Consider the following 21795-nt stretch of genomic DNA (forward strand, 5'->3'; position numbering starts at 1 on the left):
GGGGGGGGGGGGGGGGGCGGGGGAGAGAAGGCTTAGTCATTCCTAAGTCCCAGGTGCGATGGACACTTTTTTTTTCCTAGTAACTGTTCATCACTCCTCAGACATTCTCTATACACACAAATGAAGTCAGATGCACTCAAGGTTTTACCTTGCAAAAAGAGCAAGTCTATAAAGTTTGCATCTTTAGAATAATAACAATTCTGGGCATGATGAGTGCCACTAATGGTGATGTGTCAAAATCGCGTGAGAGAATCGTATGCGGACAAAGCCGGGCCAACGATCACGCGCAGGACATCAGCGTGCTGGATTTAAACTGAATTTTAAAGCGCTTCGGGGGGTGTGTGTGTGGGCACTCCCCCCCCCCCCACACACACACACACTTAACTTATAGTGATGATGCTGCCGTTGGGAGTGGGGGGGTGGGGGAAACCCACACACACACACACACACATTACAGAGGAAACTAAACTTTTTCCCTAAAAAAAATAGGGGAAAAGCCTATTTCTTCTATAATGGGAGGTTCTCCCCACAACCCCTCTCAGAGCACTTTAAAATTCAGTTTAAATAAGGCGGACCGATGTCCTGCGCACGATTGTCAGCCCAGCGTTGTCTGTGCGTGATTGTCTCACGCAGTTTAGTCTATGAACCCCACTAATTGGCGATTATGCATGTAAGTGATAGGGTCTCTTCTACACAAAGAAAAGAGTGAAGGTGGCCTTAAACTAAAACTAAACTAAACTAAACCTTGGGTTTATATACCGCACCATCTCCACGAATGCGGAGCTCGGCACGGTTTACAGGAAGAAGGATGAGAGAGGAACTACAGTGGAGAGATTAAAGAGTTAGGTGTAAAGGGGGAAGGTGAGAGGCCTAAGAGGGGGGAAGTGTTACAGTTTTGAGAATAGCCAGGTTTTTAGGTGTTTGCGGAAGAGTTGGAGGGAGCTTGAGGTTCGGAGTGGAGAGGTGAGGTTATTCCAGATCTCAGTGATTCTAAAGGGGAGGGATGACCCAAGTTTGCCTGCATGGCGTTCAATTTCTTTATTATATTTATTGAGTCTTTAGAGGAGAGGAAGGACAGGGGAGATATGATATAGACAACTGCGCCATGCGTTAGGACCTTTTGGTGGAACTCATTATGTCATATGTTCAAAATGGCGAGATCAATAGCTGTACAAAATGGAAACTATAAGACCTTTTCTAAAATATGGGGGCCATTGACATCTTTTTGTGATGATTAAACACCAGTAATTTGATTGAAATATACACCATGAATAATAGAGAGGGGGAAGGGTGCTTATTTGTGTTTACTATTAATAATAATGGGAAGGGGGGGTTATGGGGTTATATATATACAATTGTTGTTTTTCTTGATAGATTTACAAGTGATGTTTTCAAGAATATGTATGATATTAATTTGTACACTTGTTGAAAGATTAAAAATGAATAAAGATTTTTTTAAAAAAGGACCTCACATAGCTTTTAGTCACACCCATTTAGGCCAAGGAAAACCAGGCCTAAATCTGTGCCTAACTTTTGGGAATGCCCATGATCCTCCCTGGCCATGCCCCCTTTTCAAATTTGCACACTAGAACAGGCATGTACCTTATATAGAATCACACTTTCCAAGTTGTGCATGTAACTTTTAATTAGTGCCTATTAGCGTTAATTATGAGGCAATTAAGTTGTGCCCAGCGTAAGGTGCCACCTACAGAATTTGGGGGATGACATGCAATTGCAGGCTCATTTATAGACTTGCCCTTAAAGAGACGGAGAGAAACTTTAAAATGTATATTCATAGGTTATCTCTGTTTTGCTTAGTGAATCTGTGTACCCTTCGTCTATTTCTTGTGTCGGGCTTCTAGGAAACAAATGAGAGCGCTTTGGGAAGGCAAGATGAAGTTCATTCCATTGAAAAGGACTCCAGCTATAGTGGTGAGAAACACTTTACAGAAATTCCAGGCATGAGCAACTCAAATCAATCCTTTATCCTGCACACTGCTCTGGTTTTCCAGCAAAACCTTGTTGGATATCCATGTGATACAATCGATAGAAACATGAAGGAAGATAAAGGCCATATGTCCTATCTAGTCTGCCTAGCCATGCCATCTTCTATCCCCTTAAGAGATCCAATGTATGTAGATTTGCATGCGCGATCTCATGATTGGACCAATCTGCCTAACTTGATTATGTCAACAAGCAGATATGCTTGGGACCCTCAACAACCTTTGAATCCTATGTTTTACAGGCAGCCAGCATCCGTTATACAGGAAATCAAGTTGCATATTTGATGTGGGGTAAGTTAAAAGTCATCACGTAACTAGTACACATAGAAAAACTCTATGGGACTAGATGCAATGTCTAAGGGCTAGATCCACAAACCTGCCCGATCGGGCCTGATCCAGGCAGGTCCGATGAATTCTTGAAACAAAAATATACAGATAGGAGCAATCGAAGGAACACCCCCATCTACCTGCCCAGTTCGCTTGATAGCAATCCCAGTGCATGCGCAGACCATAGACCTCCGGGCCCGACATATATATATATATATATTTTTTTTTTTTTTAAACTTAACGCCAACTCTCCTGCTCTCCCCTTTCAGCCCTGCTCTTGCCGCCCAGACTCTCCTGCTCTCTGTCACCTTCCCTGTAGTGCGAGCCCGCAGGTTTAAAGCGGGGCTGCACTGTGGCATGCAGGCTCGCACTGCAGGGAAAGCGGCAGAGAGAGTCACACTTCCTGCCTTCTTTTTCCTGCACCCTTTCTTGTTTTGAAATCGGCTCCAAAGCAGAGCTCAGGGCAGAGAGCAAAGCAAGGACAAGAGCCCCACGATTTCCCCGGTGCTGCAAACCTCTTCCGATCAGGGCAGAGAGGAGGGCAATGGAGCAGAGACCTGTGCGACGGGTCCCCAGCAGTCACTTCTATTCTTGATCGGCCAGCACAATCGGTGTCCAAAATTTGAATGGTGAATCGCGTCCCTGCCTACTTTGCATGTACGGATTTGAAGCGGATCTCTGGACAGGTTTGTGAATCGGGCTGGAGGGAAATCTGGTCGCTAGGGGGTTGCAAACCAATCGGTACACGATCGGTTTGCTTGTGAATCTAGCCCTAAGTCAGTGGTCTCAAACTCAAACCTTTTGCAGGACCACATTTTGGATTTGTAGGTACTTGAGGGTCGCAGAAAAAAATAGTAATGTCTTATTAAAGAAATGACAATTTTGCATGAGGTAAAACTCTTTATAGTTTATAAATCTTTCCTTTTGGCTAAGTCTTAATAATAATATTGTAATTTATAGCTAAAGAGACATATGATCAAGAAACTGTTTTATTTTACTTTTGTGATTATGATAAACATACCGAGGGCCTCAAAATAGTACCTGGCGGGCCGCATGTGGCCCCTGGGCCGCAAGTTTGAGACCACTGCCCTAAGTCAAAAGTCAAAATAATTTTGTCTTGGTCTTTGGCCGAGACCTTATTTATCCCACTTGAATATGACCAAAATGGAAATATGAAATGCCCATTAAAACTACTAATTAAAAAGGTGGGTCTGTCTCTGGCTGTTAGACTTAGCCGGCCAAGCCAATTAAAATTCTAAGTGCCAACCTTTGCCCTGGATATTCAGTGCTGGTGACCTCAGCATTGAAAATCCAGGATCACTGCCTCCCGCAGTTCAATATCAGACCCTTGTTTATTAAGTCAATCATCTTCATCCTCACTAATTTCTATTTAAAAGCACCTTTCCATTATAGCAGTGCCCAAGGTCTAGATACAACAGTATCAAACACAATAAATATAGTTAAATAGCAAGAAAATGTGCAGAATATTGGCACATAACGGACCAAGTGCTGACTCTGCCCCTGGAAAACCCCTAATACACTCAGTTTTGCACTGGGTGATAAATGATCATTTTCAGCAGCATTGTCTGGTAAAATACTGCTGAATATGACTGATTAGCACCCAAACAAGCAATTTAACTGATCACGAGCCAGTTACCTCCATGTAGGCTTCATGGGACCACAACGCTACAAGGACCCTCTAAGTTTAAGACTAAATACATGGGTTCTTGAAATGATGGGTAAAACTGAGAAAAAGTGGGACAGCAGATGATAGGTTGTATCAAGAGAGGCTTCGTCAACAGGAAGCCTGAAGTCATAATGCCATTGTACAGAGCCATGGTCAGACCTCATCTAGAACACTGTGTGCAATTCTGGAGACCACATTACCGTAAAGATGTGCTCAGAATGGAATCAGTTCAGCTGATGGCCACCAGGATGGTCTCAGGGCTCGGGGGTTTCTCGTACGAGGAAAGACTGAACAAATTGCGGTTCTACACTCTCGAAGAACGGAGGGAGAGGGGAGATAAGATTGAGACATTTAAGTACATCACGGGATGCATCGAGGTGGAAGATGACATCTTTCTTCTCAAAGGACCCACGACCACAAGAGGGCATCCGCTCAAACTCAGGGGGGGGAAGTTTCGTGGAGACGCAAGGAAGTACTTCTTCACAGAAAGAGTGATTGAGCAGTGGAACAAGCTTCCAGTGCAGGTGATCAAGGCCAGCAGCATCCCGGACTTTAAGAATAAATGGGATACCTATGTGGGATCCCTACGGGGGTCAAGTCCAGGAATAGGGTCACTAGGGTAAAGTAAAGTGGCTGTATAATTAAAGGGGTCAGTTGACTCCAAGGGGTGGGTCAAGAGAGTGGGCAGACTTGATGGGCTATAGCCCTTATCTGCTGTCATCTTTCTATGTTTCTATGAGTCCAGAAGCATTGCCATACGAAGCTGTCCTGGCCTGCAGTTTCCAACTAGCTTCTTTTTGATTAGCGATAAGAGTAAATCCAGGTTCACACTGTTTTCAGGTTTCTCCAGTAGAGTCTGAGCTTGTTTCTTATTTTTTAGTGAAATTGCTTAGAATTCAGTTTTCAGTATTTCTTTGCCTCTGCAAGTAATCTCTAATCACCCAACAGATCTTACTTCCTGCCCATCTCCACCATTCACCTGCCAGGCTTCCTGTTATAATTTAATGTTAAGAAATGGGACTAGATACCAAAATTTTTTCCATAGAGTAAAAGCTTACATTGGATAGGTTCCTAGAGGATAAAGGAATTGAGGGGTACAGATAGGAGTAGAGGTAGGTCATAGGGATAGTCTGGGACCACTGCTCAGGCAATGGGCCTGATGGGCCGCCGCGAGATGGACCTCTGGTCTGCCTCAGCGGAGGCAACTTCTTATGTTCTTATTTGTAGTCGGATGACAGCAGCCACCTCGGGAGACCCTTGATAAAGCGCAACGGCGCGAAACATGTCGGGTCAGGCTCCCAGATGTTGGCCAATGCAGAGATAAGTGCACATTATATATGATAAAATAGCTGAAGAAAAATAGAAAATGAATATTTAAATATATATAAAAAAAACTTGAGATATTAGTATTGGACTATTGGTAAATGCACAAGAGCCAATGATGAAAGTCACCACGTAATTTCTTCCCGCGGTTCAGAATCCTAACAGCGGTGGAGTGGTGGGACTGAGGCTTTTGCATTTAATCAACTATTACTCTATGGAAAAAATTTTGGTATCTAGTCCCATTTCTTACCATTAAATCATAACAGTATATGGACGGATATTAAGGTTGGAATAATACAACTAACATAGCCATTATTCAAAGGCTTCCTGTTATAGGCAGCCTGATCCCTGATGGACTGTAGCAGGAGAGGACCTTCTGGCACCCCTGCTTATTTAAGCTAAAAACTTGTTGCTCTAACTTTGGTAGTATTTCGTCTGAATTGAATGCGTAATATTTGAGGAGGTGCACGTTGCGAAAGTTTCAGTGTTCAACTCTCCAGTTCAGAGGGAAAAGGCTGAACTAGAGTAGGCTACAATGAGAATGCCACGCCTACCAATTTCTGAGAATTATCCTAAAGTCTTCTTACCAGTAGCATCTTCAATTTTGGCAGGTAGCCATTAGCTACCTTCTTTCTCAACCGCTGGGGTGGATATGGGTCCGCACCTCTATCTTTTGCGGTGTGTTATATGAATTGACTTCACATTGTCTGCATTGCTTTTATTTGAGAAGACCATTTGTAATTAAAGACTTTTAGTTCAAGAACATTGTTTCCACAGTTTGGTTTTTTTGGTTTTCGTTTCTCCCTTTTCCCTTTAGAAATATTTGCTGATTTTGTTGTTATAGCCAAGCAGTGCCACAAGAGGTGGAAGGTCATTTTCTCTCTGTCCTCAAGAAGGACGTGGCTAGTCCATATCCCAGCACTGTTGCTAATTTGGCTCACCTCCTGCTAACAGCAAGCTGAACCAGGTCATTTCCTACCCAGCTGTGTCCTCTCGGACACTTCCCACCCCCATCACCAGATGTTTATAGTGAATGCAGCAAATGCTTAAATGCTCCAGTAATGATCAAACACCACTGTGCCCATGAAGGTAGGGTTATCAGACGTCTGGATCTCCCCGGACATGTCCTTTTGAGGACATGTCCGGGGGTCCGGACAGCTTTTCAAAACCCGACACTTTGGGTTTTTAAAAGCCTCAACTTGCGTCGGGCAGGGAGGAAGTCCGCGTATGCGTGATGTCATCAGGTGCCCTCACTGTTTTGAAAAACCACCTCCCCTCCCCCTCCGACAAACACATTCCCTTTGGCCAATTTGATCCCTGCTCTCCTTCCAGACAGAACATCATCTTCTAGTGGAAGGCCAATGGTGCTACCAAACATTGTATCTGGTATAAATCAGACGTGTCCACAAAAATTCAAAGGTCTCCCCAGCTCCATTAGCTTGATTCTAGCTCTCTCCCCCCCACTGTGGAAATTCAGTTCCTACTGTTGTTTACCCTCGAAACCTTCGCCCCCTACTCTATGTACAGCTAGCGCCATCCCTGCTCCTCAGTGTGAAAGTCGCGTGGAAAAGAGCAAGCGAAGTCCTGCAGATCAGGACTAATTGATAGAAATTAAACTCGTTAGGAGAACTAGATATGTAATGCTTCTGGTCCATATTTCTTAAAACCCTAACTGCGCGCCTATGCTCTTTTCTCCACAGGATACCTGGTTCTCCACATTCTCCACTTCCTGTTTGGCCTCCTAATCACCTTCTGGTTGGTGCTTCCAATAAAAGAAGGGAGAGGCATGCAGGTGCTGCAGGGCTTTGGCTACACTTTGTGAGTACGACTAAGGTGGTTGTCTTGAATGTCTATTATAGCACTCGTTTACTAGACTTTATTGCTTTGTCTTCTTGAAAGCTGGGGGGCAGGCGAGGCTCAGTCTTGTTAAAATATGTCCCTGCTCCCTTTCTGTCCTATTCTTGGCACAGAGCGAATAATAGGTGTCATCGTTCTGATCACTTCTCGGATCTTTCTCTCTCTCTCTTCTCAGACTTGGAATAGTCCTGCTGCTATTGGTTATAGTTGTGCAAGTGGTGGCGGCCCAGTTCTTCTTTCTGCAAGATAAAATTTCTCCCAGTGACCGTAACAAGCCTTTAGCAATAAACAACAGGTGAGTTGCCGTAGGGGCTTATGAACTGAGGGCTGAATTATCAAAAGTCGCTGGTAAAAATCTGGCGAGTCGATATAGTGGGAGCAATTTATTTTACGGGCGATTCTCAGCATAATAACATGCAAGCTATTTGTGCGAAGAATTGCCCGTTAAAGACCAGGAGGAACCTTGCTCAAAAGAGCAGTCGCTAAGCACAGCTCCTCCCTTCTGTCAAAGCTGCTCTCCCTGGCCCGATCCAATGAGCCACAGGTCTTCCCGAGTCCTGTCGGCTAAGTTGATTGACCGGCAAGGAGAACAGCAGAGGGAAATATTCCCCCCTCCTGCCGACAACCCCCCTTGTCTGCCGCTGCCCCCCTCTCCCCCCCCCCCCCCCCACACACACACACTGTACAAGGTCGGCAAGAGGGATGCCCACTCACTCCTGCCACTGAGGTCCCCCACTAATAACCCCCCAACCCCTGCCCCTTTAAATTCAAGGATGGCTGGAGGGATGCCCACTTCCTCTCACCGTCAGGGTCCCTGCCCCCGAAAACCCCCCAATCACAGCAGGAGGGATGCCCACTCCCTCCCGTACCTTTAACATAAAGTATCATCTGAGGGTCCCCATCTTCCTCCGAGGCTGGGATCCGAGATAGCCATGGCTTCCTTTGTAGCACATGCTACAAGGGAAGCCTTGGCTGCTCCTTTAAATTCCTAAGACCAAAGCTTCAAATAGCTGATTGGGATGATAAATTTTCAAATTACAAGCAAAGCTGACAGGAACTTCATTATTCATTGTTGTCTGTATATAGCCTACAATTGGATGTGGGGAAGGCTGAGATCCTGATTGTGAGTAATGATTGTGAAGAGAAACTGCCTGACATGTTTCGGGTCATGGGAACTCAATTGATGGTGAAGAATGAGATGACCATCCTGGGTGTTAGCTTGGACCCCAGTGCCGCTATCATTGTCACACTTTCAGCAGCTGCTGGGGGACTGCAGCAGTTTAAATAAGTATTCCACATTAGGCTCACAAAATCCAGGGTGAAGCCTTGCACAGGGGGTCTCAATAACCACGGCAGGAATTCCCTGACAGTCCTCCTGGGCTCTATGGCCTTCACATATTTGTGCTTAGCCAAATCTCCTTCAGAGAGCTCTGGAAAGGGCCTATTTACCTGGGATCAAGCCTCCTGTGGATCCCCACGCCTCCCCCCTTGTGCCCTGCATCACATGGACAATCCTTGGCCAACCATCCAGCACAAACCTGGCATGATACAGGGGTAGAAAGGCCTGAGGGGTCCATCTCTATTGATTTTAAGCAAAATCAAGGGGTTTTGAGGCAGGTGGAGGCTTTACAAAAAGATTGTTTCAAATCCAAGATGGCTGCTACCAGCAAAGTCACACCAAAGAAACAGCTGGGGGGCTCCCCTGAAGTTCAAAAACTACAGGGAAAGAAGTTTTGGAGGAGAAGGACCTTAGATCTAGCCTCAGAAACCCTCAAATGTGACTTTTCCAGACAACCCCTCCCCCCTCCCCCCACTCGATTTTCCCCATGTGGTGTCTGCCTGCCTCAACTCAGAAGTAGAGCTGGAGCAAATGGAGAAGAACTCTGCCTCACAAATTTGCTCTACGAGCTTGGTCTTCGGGCTGCCAGTTGGATCAATGTCGGACTGGGCCTCAACCCCTAGAAACTCTGTCACCATGACGGGGGAGGATCAAGCAGCTGGCCTACTATTAATCCTGGCCAAGCCAAGAAGGAGCAAAACAGTCTACGCTCAAGCTCCTGATAAATCAAGAATGCAAGAAGCTACTCAAGGGATAGCCCCCGAGCTCCAAAAATATTACTATAGGCTGGCTAGATAGGTATCCCTGAGGGTTGATCCTGTTAGCAACAGACTTCCGCTGCATGAGTCTGCATCTTCTCCCAGGCTGAGGTTCTAACAAGAGGAAACCTCGGGCACCAAGCCTCAAACCTAAAACAACAGGAAAGAAACAGAAAATAATAAAGCCGCAGAGCAGATCAGAAACATATCTGAGCAACTTGCTTGCAGAAGAAAAAATGAGAGGGCAGGAGCAAGTCTACTGGGAAGTAGGCAGAATTGAAAGATAAGTGCTATCATTCTGCACGCAACTTGCAGGTTCAGATGCATAACGCTAGCATTCAGGACTACTAGACACATTGCACTAGAACAGGAAGCTGCATCAGCAGGATGTGATGAGGCAGAGGGAAGAGAGGTGCTGATGTGCAAGGGTAGGGTTTTGTCCAGGTTTTGAAAAGCTTCCCTCTAAATCACATCGTATCCACACATGCACGGATTTCCTCCAGCAGGCAGCAGGGGGCAGGGCTGGTACATGGGTAGAACTGGGCGGGCCTGGGGGTGGGTCTAGGAATCCGGATTTTACTAAAGTAAAATCTGGTACACCTATGCAAGGGGAGAGTGGAAGTTGGAGAGAAGTGGGGGCTGGATCTGCATGGGGATGCAGGAAGTTAAAGGGAGATAGATGCTGGACCTGCAGGAGTGGGATTGGGGGGAGGTGTCGACCTGCAAGGAGAGAGGGGATGGAAAGGAGAGAGGTACCGACCTGCACAGGAGGAGGATGGAGGGAAATGAGAGAGATGCCAACCTGTAGAGGAGGAGGATGGAGGGAGAGAGGTGCTGTACTTGCAGAGGAGGTGGATGAAGGGAGAGAGGTGCCAGATTTCAGGGGGTGGGGGGCAAGGCTGGAGGGAATGGAAGGGAATGGAGAGAGGTGTCATAAAATATTACATATTAATCATTACTATGAAAACCCAGATAGATGCTGTTGTACGTAAAAGTAATTTTACTTTATGGAGACTATGAACAATTAGACCCTATTTTGAATTTTCAGCCTTTAAATTATTGGTCCAGTCATTACTGTTGAGTCTCCTTGGCTATTGCACAGCAGTTAGATTGATTTACGGATTGAATAAATACGATCATGTTACGTTATTTAATTGAGAATTGCATTGATTGCCTGTGGAAGCTCGGGTATTGTTCAAGTTGGGCTGTTTTTTTGTTACAAGGTTTTATATGGTGCAGCCCCTACTTATCTGGATAATAGTTTTTCCATAGCTAAGCACAAATGCAGTAGAAAAGCTCATGCTCTGTTCAATTTCCCTTCTGTAAAAGTAAGAAATTCCTAAATCACTCTTTAGCATCTCATGCAAAAGAATTTCGATCACTGTTGCTCACAGCTGTTTCTTACAGACATTTTAGAAAACAGCTAAAAATCTATCTTTTTTCCAAATACCTGACTAACTGACTCATTCAAGTATACGATTATGTTTAATTTTTTTAATCTTTTGTAAACCGCATAGAACTTTTTGGTAACGCGGTCTATAAGTATTATGTTATGTATTAAAAATTTAAACGTCCTGCAATCCTTTTTCTAACATATTTTTAAAAAAAGTTTTAACAAAAAAAAAAATTTGCTTTATTTTCTGCTCTTTTAACTGAATTAGCATTCATTTCCTCCTATTACTGTATTTTTATTTGTAAACTGCTCTGTTATGGCTTCAGGAAGGGCGATATACAGAAATGTAGTAAACCATATTCTATAAACTGAGCCTAATTTTGTGGGATGTTTATTAAACGGCATTTAGCGTGGTGATTTTGGGGTGCAATTATGGAATTTGGTCCTAAAGGCTCCTTTTACTAAGGCGTGTTAGGGCCTTAATGCGCGGAATGGCGCGCGCTAGACCTTAACGCCAGCATTGAGCCGGCGTTATTCTAGAAGCGTACCGTGCGGTAATTTCATGCGTGCGCTAAAAACGCTAGCGCACCTTAGTAAAAGGAGCCCTAAGAGTGAAAAAATGTTTTGAGGCATGCAAGTCCACTTTGCGTGGATTAATTTGGAGATTTTGAGCGTGTGCAATCTCTGCACGCAAATTTCCCAAAGAGAAAACTCTTACTGCAAGTGGACCCTTCTCCCCAGCTTTTAGGATTCTCACAGTATGCCCTGAAGCCCTCGCACTGCTTATTCCTGCTGTAACTGTTTTTCAGGCGAGCCTTCCACAACTTTAGTTATTTCTTCATGTTCTATTCGGTAATCCTTGGTTTCGGCATCTGTCTGCTGCGACTGATTTTAAGCCTCCTTCTGGGCAGCTGGTTTTTGGCAAAAATTGACAGGTCCCTGTTCCCCAGAGGATATGAGAGAATAGACGTTGGTAAGTATCAGAAAAGGTTCCCCAATATTAACATTTTAATGGTATGACTGGGACCCCCTCAGCTGTTACCAGAGGTTGTGGTAAAAGCAGATAGCGTAGCTGGCTTTAAGAAAGGTTTGGACAATTTCCTGGAGGAAAAGTCCATTGCTTGTTATTGAGAAAGACATAGGGGAAGCTACTGCTTGCCCTGGATTGGTAGCATGGACTATTGCTACTCCTTGGGTTTTGGCCAGGTACTAGTGTCCTGGATTGGCCTCTCTGATAGAGAATGACACGGGAACAAATTTGTCCCCCCCCATCCCCGCAGGAACTCAATGTTCCCATTCGATGTCCCTATCCCATTCCTTTAAGCTATGCCTTAAACTAAACTAAACTACACCTTAAGTTTATATCCACGGATCATCATCTCCACGGATGTTGTGGAGCTCGGCACGGTTTACAAGAACTTAAAATATAGAAAGAGAAGGGAAAAAAAAGGTTTACTTGAACTTATATATAGAAGAGAAGAGTAAGGGGGGATAGAATTACATTTCAGTTGCTTGCGAAATAATTGGAGGGAGCCCAGGTTCCGCAGCGGGGTAGTAAGGTCGTTCCAAAGACCTGTGATTCTGAAGAGAAGGGATTTTCCCAGTTTGCCTGCATAGCGAATACCGTGTAGCGAGGGGAAGGATAATTTATACCTTTGGGCGGGTCTGGTAGAGTCAGGACTCGAGGAGTTATAAGATAGTGGGATTAAGGGAGGAAGGATGCCGTGAATGATCTTAAAAGCCAGGCAGGAGCATTTGAAATGGATTCTGGAAATCACTGGGAGCCAGTGAAGTTTGGCTAGGAGTGGGGAGACATGGTCAGACTTGCGTTTTGCAAAGATCAACTTGGCTGCAGTATTCTGGATTAGCTGGAGTCTTTGAAGACTTTTTTTTGATAGGCTTAAGTAGATGGCATTGCAGTAGTCTAATTTGGAGAGGATGATGGATTGGACAAGGACGACGAAATGTTGTTGGTGAAAATAGGATCTTACTTTCCTCAGCATGTGGAGGCTGAAAAAGCATGATTTAGCCGAGGAGTTGAGATGGTCATTGAGAGAGAGAGAAGAATTGATTATGATGCCAAGGACCTTGCTTGAGAACTCAAGCTGCAGTACAGCGCCTGAGGGTAGTGCGAAGAGGGTGGGCAGCTGTTATAATTTTGGCCCGAGCCAGAGTAATTTTTGATTCATTCAATTTCATCTGTACCGAGGACCAGGAATGGAGTCTCATTATGCAAGCTGTAATGTTCTCGTGGAGGTTGGTGAGGTTCTGGTCTGTCTCAAGGAGGACAAGGATGTCATCAGCGTATGTGTAGATTGTTTCAAGGGGGGATAATTGGAGGAGTTTCAGGGAGGACATATAGATGTTAAAGAGAATAGGGGATAAGGGTGATCCCTGAGGGACACCGCAAGATGGTGTCCAAGGAACGGACATGGTGCCATTTGTGTTGACAGTGTAGGAGCGAGAGCGTAGGAAGTTTGAGAACCACTGTGCAGATGAGGACAGAGCTTGCAGGAATGAGACAGAGACAGGGACAGGAAAAGAACTCTCGCAGATGGGGAAAAATTTGTCCCCGTGTTATTCTCTACACTACAAGAACGGACTACTGGGCTTGATGGACCATTGGTCTGACCCAATAAGGCTATTCTTATGTTGTATTTATTCACCATGAATGCCAATTTTCTCATGTTAACCCAGCACTTCGAGACCAGACTAGTATTATACAATTTACTTTTGTAAGAAAATGTACTAGATGTTCCTATGCTTATGAAAAGCTTTCATGCGCTTTAATTACTTCATCACAATTTGTAAATTATAAAGGGACATTCTGTTGAGAATGTTACCCTCTATTTTCTCAACAGAACATCCTTTGTTAAAGTGTTTTAGGCAGTTCTGTTGGCCACTAAAAGAGACTTAAAAATCATTAATGGAGGAATTCATCAACAGGCACTAAGGCCTGGATTCTCAAAATGGGACCATTCGGAAGACACCGGTAGGTGCCTGAATGGCACCCAAGTGTTTTAATTTGCCATTAACGGTGAGATAATTGACCGCACTGCTAAATACCAATTAAAAACTACTTAAGATAAGAAAAAAAAAAAAAGGGAGGTGCTGTGAGGATATTTGAGGAAAACAGATGTTCAATGTAAAAGTCTTTATTTGATAAAGTGTTTGCATATGTTTATAATTATTAAATATTTTTAGACTCCCGAGGCAGGTCTTGCGGCCGGACATGGCTCAGGTTGAGTCACTTTATCGAATAAAGACTTTTACATTGAACTTTTGGTTTCCTCAAATATCCTTTCTGCCATCAGTGGACAGTCGTCTCAGTTGTTTGTTATCCACCTTGTTAAAGATGGAATAGAAATAAATTTTAATCTTGATTTTGTAATTTTTTCATTTTTTTTTCTCATCCTTCACTTGTCTTTCCTCTCCTCCTAATGTTCCTCTCTCTCGCTATTTCCTGTCCTTCTCATAGGTTACTGCACGTGGATCGGGATGCTTAGGATGGACCTACATCATACTCACCCTGTAGTACTGGTGTTCTGTCACCTTCTGATACAGGAGAGGGACGTAAAGAGGCAACAGAAAGCATCTGAGGTGACCACACCTACAGGTACTAAAGCAAAGCTCTATCTATGAGGCCTGTAAAAGTCTAGAAAACCTCAATTTCCAGGTTAAGAGGATGCAAAATCTCCCTAGGAGACAAAAATCTATTCCATCATCACCTTATTATGAGGTTAAGTATGATATCAAAATGTGCTCTCCTTCACCTCCCGCCACCCAAACTCTACAAATAGGTATCCAAGCTCAGGTTTCCTATAGTGTGGTACGGTACAGTCCACAATTACAAGGCCAGATACGGTACCTTTCCCTCCCCTCATTCTGGATTGTGGCCCAGATGCACTAAAGCCAGCGAGCGTCGCTAAACCTATTTTAACAGCTTTAGCAACCATCGCATTTGCCGACCCAATACAGAAAACGGCTCACTGCCTGGTTTTCTGCACGATTGCTCATACCCTGATCCGACCATGCAAATAAGCAAATTAATATTAAAATGCCATGTAAACTAGTAGAGTGAATGATGCTCTAACATGGCTTCCCGATACACTACAAATAGTGATCACTTTCCTCCTGTCGTTTTGCTGACGCGGGGGGAGGGGGGGTCGGCATGGCAGGAGGGAGTGGGCATTCTTTCTGCCATTTTTGTCTTGGTGGGGGAGGGGGCAAATGGCAGGAGGGAATAGCCATCCCTCCTGCCGATTTTCGCTAGTGCAAGGGGGGGGGTTCTTCCCGGTGCTACATTCATTGGGGTTCACTGGGAAGGGCCATCATGGGTGGGGGGGGGTTCTTTTCTTTTTTAATGGGGGCAGATAGTGTGCGTGTGTAACATACAGAGCATCTGTGCCCATTTTAAAAAAAAAGTTTCCTGCCCGGAACAGCTGAGTGGCGTTGCTTTTGGGGCTTCCCCTGCCTCTCAGCTGTTTGGGCTTCTCCTGCCGGCTCTGTGCATGTGTGAGAGTGGCTTTCATAGCAGTCAGTCGATGGCACAGTCGGGGACTATGACAAACATCTGCGTGAATCATTTACATGCAAACTTTTTAGTGCATCATTAGCTCTTTCTGACTTGGCCAAAAAATCGGTTCAGTGCCCTGAAGAACTTTAGGTCAAGGTTGGTCCTACCACCAGGCAGACTTTGAGGAGGGAGCAGTGCAGCACTAGAGTCTCTCAAGCTGTGCTGTGTCCTGCTCTCTCTGACTGGAAATTTGCAGCAGCAGGAGTGGAACCTGGGAGGGATTAAGCATACATCGGTGGCATAAACTATGGGTGAGCACAGGCCCACTCACCAGTGGTACCACACTCCCCCTCTCCTCCACCACCAAAGCTCAGTATCTGTCCCTGTCTATGAACCCCCTCCTTGGTGTACCTCAGAGGCAGCCCCAGGAGCCGCAGTGACTCAATTTTTGCTGCTTGCACCAGCCTCACAGGCCTTCTTGTGCCACGCCCTGCCCTGACTGACATCACTTCCTGTTTCCTCACTGGCAGAATACAGTACAGGAAAGCATGCAAGGCCAGCACAAGCAGCAAAAATGAATCGCTGTTGCTGCCAGTGACATTTCTATGGTACACTGACTAGGGGATTCAGAAAGAGAGGGAAATGCAAGCCCACATGCAGAGAGTTAGAGAGAAAGGGACAGATACTGGATGGGGAGCTGAGGGAAAGGTTAAAAACAAAAACCCAAACCCATCCGTACTTCATATGTCCACTAGGGGGGGTGGAAGAGCCTGGGCAATTGGCAAAGGAGGGAGGAAGGGTGGTGGCAGCAGAAGAAGGAGGGAAAGGGGATGAGAAGATGCTAGCCACAGTGGTGGTGGTGGTGGGCTTCGGAATAGAAGATGCTGGACATCATGGACTATGAATGGGGTAGGAAAGGGGAAATGCTGGATTGGGTGGGAATGGTGCTTGGCTGAGGGTTTGCCTAAAGAATCAGATATCCTTTGGCCTGCCCTAATTTGGGTTTTCTATATGGTGTTGGTTGTTCCCTGTACCCTCTACATCTCTGTTGTAGATTTCCTGCAGGTGGGCAAAAAGCAGCGATGCTCAGCAAAATGGCAGCTGATGTACACACTACTCAACAACCCCCAGCTCATCATGGACCGGAAGCAAAGCAACAGCCTGTTCCCCGTAGGCCAGGAGGCCCTGGAATGTCAAATCTTATCAACAGTGCACGTCAGAAATCGGAAGCAGTGTGTCCAAAACAAAGAATAAACATTGCACGAGAGAGTTTTTTTTTCTGAACCCACAATCAGATTCCTTAGAGATTTTTTTACCACAGTACACTCCAACCAGAAAAGGCTCAAGTCAGCAACTGCGACAGTCTGTGCCAGCCAGAGAAAGGGATTTTACAGAAGTCAAGGACAAAGCAACTTATGCCAAATAAAGGAACATTTCTTGATTGGGGGGATCTGCGTTCTCTGCTTTCATACTGGATATTTACACAGTTCTATAGGAAGGTTTCTCACATCTTCTGTGAGCCTCCCTGGAACCATTATGAATGTGCAGCTTCTAGGGGGATCTGAAACAGGCTTTTGGGGGGGTTCTTTCAAGGGAGGGGTTAGAAAGGGGGAGCTGAACTTTTGAGGCCCTGCCAATAACACAATGAGCACTGCAATTGAAATATCACTCCTAGGAACTTCGTTATGTTAAAATGAGTTCAGCAACAATTAATATTTACGCTTAGGGGGTGTTTTATTCAAGGTTAGCACATGTTATCTGCCACAGGATCCATTTTATTCCTGGGCGCTGCTGCAGATAACGTGCTCTAGTTTTAGTAAAAGATCCCCTTAATTTTTATTGAAGCAACATAAAAAAAACCCAAGAGTTGGCCATTAAGGACCACAACTACAGATCAGTAAAGCAGCACAGAAGTGGAAAAAATAACACCCCTCTAACATTAAACAGGGAACATCCATTAAAGTCAATGGATATCATCACTAACTTTATTCTTTCTCCCACCTCCATATAATACACTCACCACCTACACTGAAACACAAGTCAAGGAGCAAGTAGCAAATGCAGTCCAGCTGTTGTGACATCCACATGGCTTTCACAGTCTTGCAAATGGCAAATGGGCAATACCTAGGAAATTATGCACTGATAGAGAATACTTTAACAGTGGTCTCAAACTTGCGGCTCAGGGGCCAGATGCGACCCGCCAGGTACTATTTTGAGGCCCTCGGTATGTTTGTCATAATCACAAAAATAAAGTTTATTGATCATATATCTCTTTAGCTATAAATGACAATATTATTATTAGGGGCCTCTTCTATCAAACTGCACTACTAGTTTGTAGTGTGGTGAGCCGCGCAGAATGGCCCGCGCTGCTCCCGACGCTCGTAGAGTTCCTATGAGCGTCGGGAGCAGCGCAGCTCTCTGTGCTAAAAACTGCTAGCACAGTTTAATAGAAGAGGCCCTAAGACTTAGCCAAAAGGAAAGATTTATAAACTATAAAGAGTTTTACCTCATGCAAAACTGATTTCTTTAATAAGACATTAACTTTTTTTTTTTTCTGAGGCCCTCCAAGTACCTACATATCCAAAATGTGGCCCTGCAATGGGTTTGAGTTGGAGACCACTGCTTTAGATTATATTAATGCAATCTTTGATTTTCAGTACTTTGGATTATTAAGAACATAAGAATAGCCTCACTGGGTCAGACCAATGGTCCATCAAGCCTAACAGCCCGTTCCCACGGTGGCCAATCCAGGTCCCTAGTACCTGGCCAAAACCTAAGGAGTAGCAATATTCTATGCTACCAATCCAGGGCAAGCAGTGGCTTCCCCCATGTCTTTCTCAATAACAGACTATGAACTTTTCCTCCAGGAACTTGTCCAACCCTTTCTTAAAACCAGCTACGCTATCCACTCTTAACACATCCTCTGGCAATGCGTTCCAGAGCTTAACTATTCTCTGAGTGAAAAAAAATGTCCTCCTATTGGTTTTAAAAGTATTTCCATGTAACTTCATCGAGTGTCCCCTAGTCTTTGTAATTTTTGATGGAGCGAAAAATCGATCCACTTGAACCCGTTCTACTCCACTCAGGATTTTGTAGACTTCGATCCTATCTCCCATCATCTATTACGCAGATCTTCAAAAAAATCTCTATAGATTGTGAATGATTCAAAATATTGCTCTTAAGATTCAATTTTAATCTAAAAAGCTTCCAATTGAAGCTAGTGTAACATTCAACTTCATTTTGTTATAAGATGCTACACGGTCTCACAACAGATTACATGGTGGATCATTTTACATTTGCCAATTCTAGACACTCTCAATGTTCCCTTGTATTTTTTTTTGCCTTTCCTCCAGTTAGGGACTGCCGGTACAAAAAAACACTTTAATAGACTACTTTTATTGAAGGCAGCAATAAGAGATCAGGAGTTTAGTCACTTAATTGTTAATGCTTCATCTTCTCATTTTAGATAACTATTGAAAACTTTATTTATTCGATAAATTCTTGAAAGATTAAGCATTGCAATTCCCTGAATTTCTTCAGTCTCTTCGCATTGTGAGCCGCATAGAACTGAAGGGTAATGCGGTATACAAATATGAGTTATGTTATGTTTTCATGTGAACTCTATGAGATCCTTCGCCCCTGACAGGCATCACATTGGCTTATCCTACCCTCTGGATTCAGATGGACTATCTCAGTGGAAGGTCTTGGCTGTAAACTTGTAGGCTAGGCACCAGGAATGTTACCAGAAAAAAAAACACTGAGCGGGTTAGACATGAAGAAACAAAATCTCTCATTTCACAAGCTGATTAAGGCCACAGTGTCACATCCATCAGCTCCCGGAGGTACTTTTCCCTATCTCCCATTTAGAGGCAACTCAATAGCCCTCTAACATGCCATCCCCACCCCCCACTGGCACATACCATACATACAGTCACACAATCAGGTGTGTAATACCATCTCTCATCTAAAGCTGAATTTCAATACGTGTTTTAGTAAGCGATCACAGGAGCCTTACCACATGCATTCCCGTAGCCAAATTTCAAATATATCAGACAATATTGCAAATAAATTATAGATACTATTTACAAAATGTATACACTTAGTATGGGGCTACATATCTGACTGAATGACCCTGTACTACAGAGTTGCATAGGAACAGAAATTTCACCCATCCCCAATGTAATCTAACCCATAACGATGCGTACCAGCTAAAATCCATTCCCCACAATTAATCTCTTCCATCCCCATGGATTGCATGAGTCAACGCAATTATTTCCTTGCTCGCAGCTCTGTTTTCTCCCAATCCCAGCAGCCTCCCATGGGTTGGTTTGTTTGGTTTTTTTTGGGGGGGAGGATGGTATTTACTGTTCAACTCAGTGTTCCAAGCCTCAGTCTGGTGTTCCAGCTGCCTCTCTCGTTGCATAACTTCTTCCCTCTCCACAGGAATCCCACCACAATTTCTTCTTGACCCGGTATTCCTGCAACCCCCATTCCCATGCCGCCTCTGCCCCATACTATCTGTATAAAAAGGGGAAGAGTTTGGGGAGGGGTGAGGTTAGAACAAAAATTATCCAGATATATCCAGCAATATTCAGTTACTATTTGGGCAGTTTCTGATTTGCTGAACAGAAGCCTAAACTAAACAGGTGCATGCTGGAGTAGCACTGTTTAATGTATTTATATTTAAATATTGATGCTGGCTCGTAACACTGGAACCAGACCAGCTGAATATTTACCCACTATCTTCATATGACTGAAATGCAGTTGCATTATACATCTCTAAAAGTTTTACATATATTCATTAATTCAGATCTCCATTTCCATACTGTCAATGGATTTAATGCATGCATACAGTGTTTGAGAACCCATGATTGATTGTGTCTGTTTTCAGAAAGTTGTTTTTACACTTTCTGCTATTCCAGACCACTGGTTCTATAGAGCCAGAAAGATTACACTGAGCTACCTGTTGATGCATTTTGGTTTTGCGAGTCTTCTCCATGCTGTAATGAAAGATGCTGACTGGAAACCCCTCGAGAGTCCAGCTGGCATTGTTTTTACTGGACCTTTTTCTTTGCTGCACCCCTCTTACCTTTTCCACCCTCTTAAAACTGATAGAACAAATACACATACACTCTTATGCTCTTTTCCTCCTCCCTTCCCGATCCTCTGATTATACTCCCCCCCCCCCCCCCTCGTTATTCCACGGTCCCTATCCGAAGAGCTGACAGCCGCAGGGTTGTCATTTCAGACTGCAGGAGGGATTCCGGGAGGCAGGGGTGGAACTTTTGGGTTCTGAACCACCATTATACAAACCACCCGGGAAGTCCTCGGATTGCACGGTGCACTTTCCCTTCGGTTCTTTATTCACACGCGCCGGTGCTCGCTCTGCAGTTCCGCTGGCTGCCGGCAGGAGCCGCTCGAATGGCGCAGTAATGACCGTGAGCCCCGCCCTTCCTCCCCTCTCTTTCCCTGGCAGCGGCCCAGGGGGGAGGAGCAGATGCTGGGGAAAGTGAAAGCCGTCTGGGTTAGGGCGAGCTAAGTGCGAGGAGATTGTTTTAGAGTATCCAGCTTCAGTTCGGGAGAGGGAAAGGCAGAGAAACAAGGGTTATGGGGGAGCTTCACGTTTAGGGGAAACAGAGCTCAGACCGTCTCCGTTTGAACACATTCCAGCTCGCCGCAACTGCTCATGCGCACAAGGACAGAACGCTTCGTGGGTCGTGCAGTTCGTGACGTCAACGTCCTGCTCCAATTGAAATGGCTTTGCGGCGAGCTGGAAGCTCAGAGCCCGAGTAGGTCGCCGTGATCGTATAGTGGTTAGTACTCTGCGTTGTGGCCGCAGCAACCTCGGTTCGAATCCGAGTCACGGCATTGTGAAAAAGCAATGGCACGGCATTTGGGTTCACAGTTTTTTGGGTTTCTTTCTTTTCCAAATTTTGAGCATGAATTTTATTGTGCATTTGGAAAAATGTTTGATAACTGACTTAGATTACATATATTTTCACACATATATATATATATATCAGGGAATTTTCTGAAAGATGAAAAGACAGCCATAAATGCTTCTACTTATTAGTATATTTTTTATTATTTATTTATACATTTTAATAATATACACCGGAAAAAATACATCTTATTCTTAAAAGAGCAAAACATATAATCCCCACAAAATAAAGACAAAAAATCATCCACAAATAAGATTAGGGAAAATTCAATCAAATATTTGAAGAAACAGAATTCAAAACAGAAGCAAAACTGAAGATCGGATGGACTTCCTTCTTGACAGAGTCTCTCAGTTGTAAAATCTCACAAAAAAAGGTTCCTTCTGAAAAAGTAATGAAGCAACAACCACTCACTGCAGGTATTGAATGCTGTGAACAAGTCAGACAACAATGGTCCACCTAGCCCAGTTTACACGGTGGCCAGTCCAGGCCACAAGTACCTGGCAATACTTTATCACTCACACAGAAAGTTAAGGCAGATCTGTGCTCCAAGCTGAAATATTTTGTCTCATTGCAGAAAATGTCTCCAATATAATGTAAAGGAAAAAAATCATCAGAAAAGACTTACTTTAAAATTAAGAGACAGCTCATCC

General features: G+C 44.3%; 1 protein-coding gene and 1 non-coding gene across 3 annotated transcripts in view; both read left to right on the forward strand.

Annotated features, from left to right (window-relative positions):
* LOC117348513 (stimulated by retinoic acid gene 6 protein-like) overlaps positions 1–16638 on the forward strand; it is a 54277-nt gene extending 37639 nt beyond the window's left edge. For both annotated transcript variants that reach the window (XM_033920729.1, XM_033920730.1), the window contains exons 12-18: positions 1863–1932; positions 2246–2294; positions 7041–7158; positions 7373–7492; positions 11497–11660; positions 14166–14303; positions 16258–16638. In XM_033920729.1, coding sequence (XP_033776620.1) covers positions 1863–1932; positions 2246–2294; positions 7041–7158; positions 7373–7492; positions 11497–11660; positions 14166–14303; positions 16258–16457 — 859 coding nt within the window. In that variant the 3' untranslated portion in view covers positions 16458–16638. The remainder of the gene's footprint in view (positions 1–1862; positions 1933–2245; positions 2295–7040; positions 7159–7372; positions 7493–11496; positions 11661–14165; positions 14304–16257) is intronic.
* A 4361-nt stretch (positions 16639–20999) lies between these two features.
* TRNAH-GUG lies at positions 21000–21071 on the forward strand. The gene has a single exon. It is a non-coding gene; the product is annotated as a tRNA-His (tRNA).
* The last annotated feature ends 724 nt before the right edge of the window (positions 21072–21795 follow it).

This window comes from Geotrypetes seraphini, chromosome 14, assembly GCF_902459505.1.
Source record: "Geotrypetes seraphini chromosome 14, aGeoSer1.1, whole genome shotgun sequence".
Lineage (NCBI taxonomy): Eukaryota > Metazoa > Chordata > Amphibia > Gymnophiona > Dermophiidae > Geotrypetes > Geotrypetes seraphini.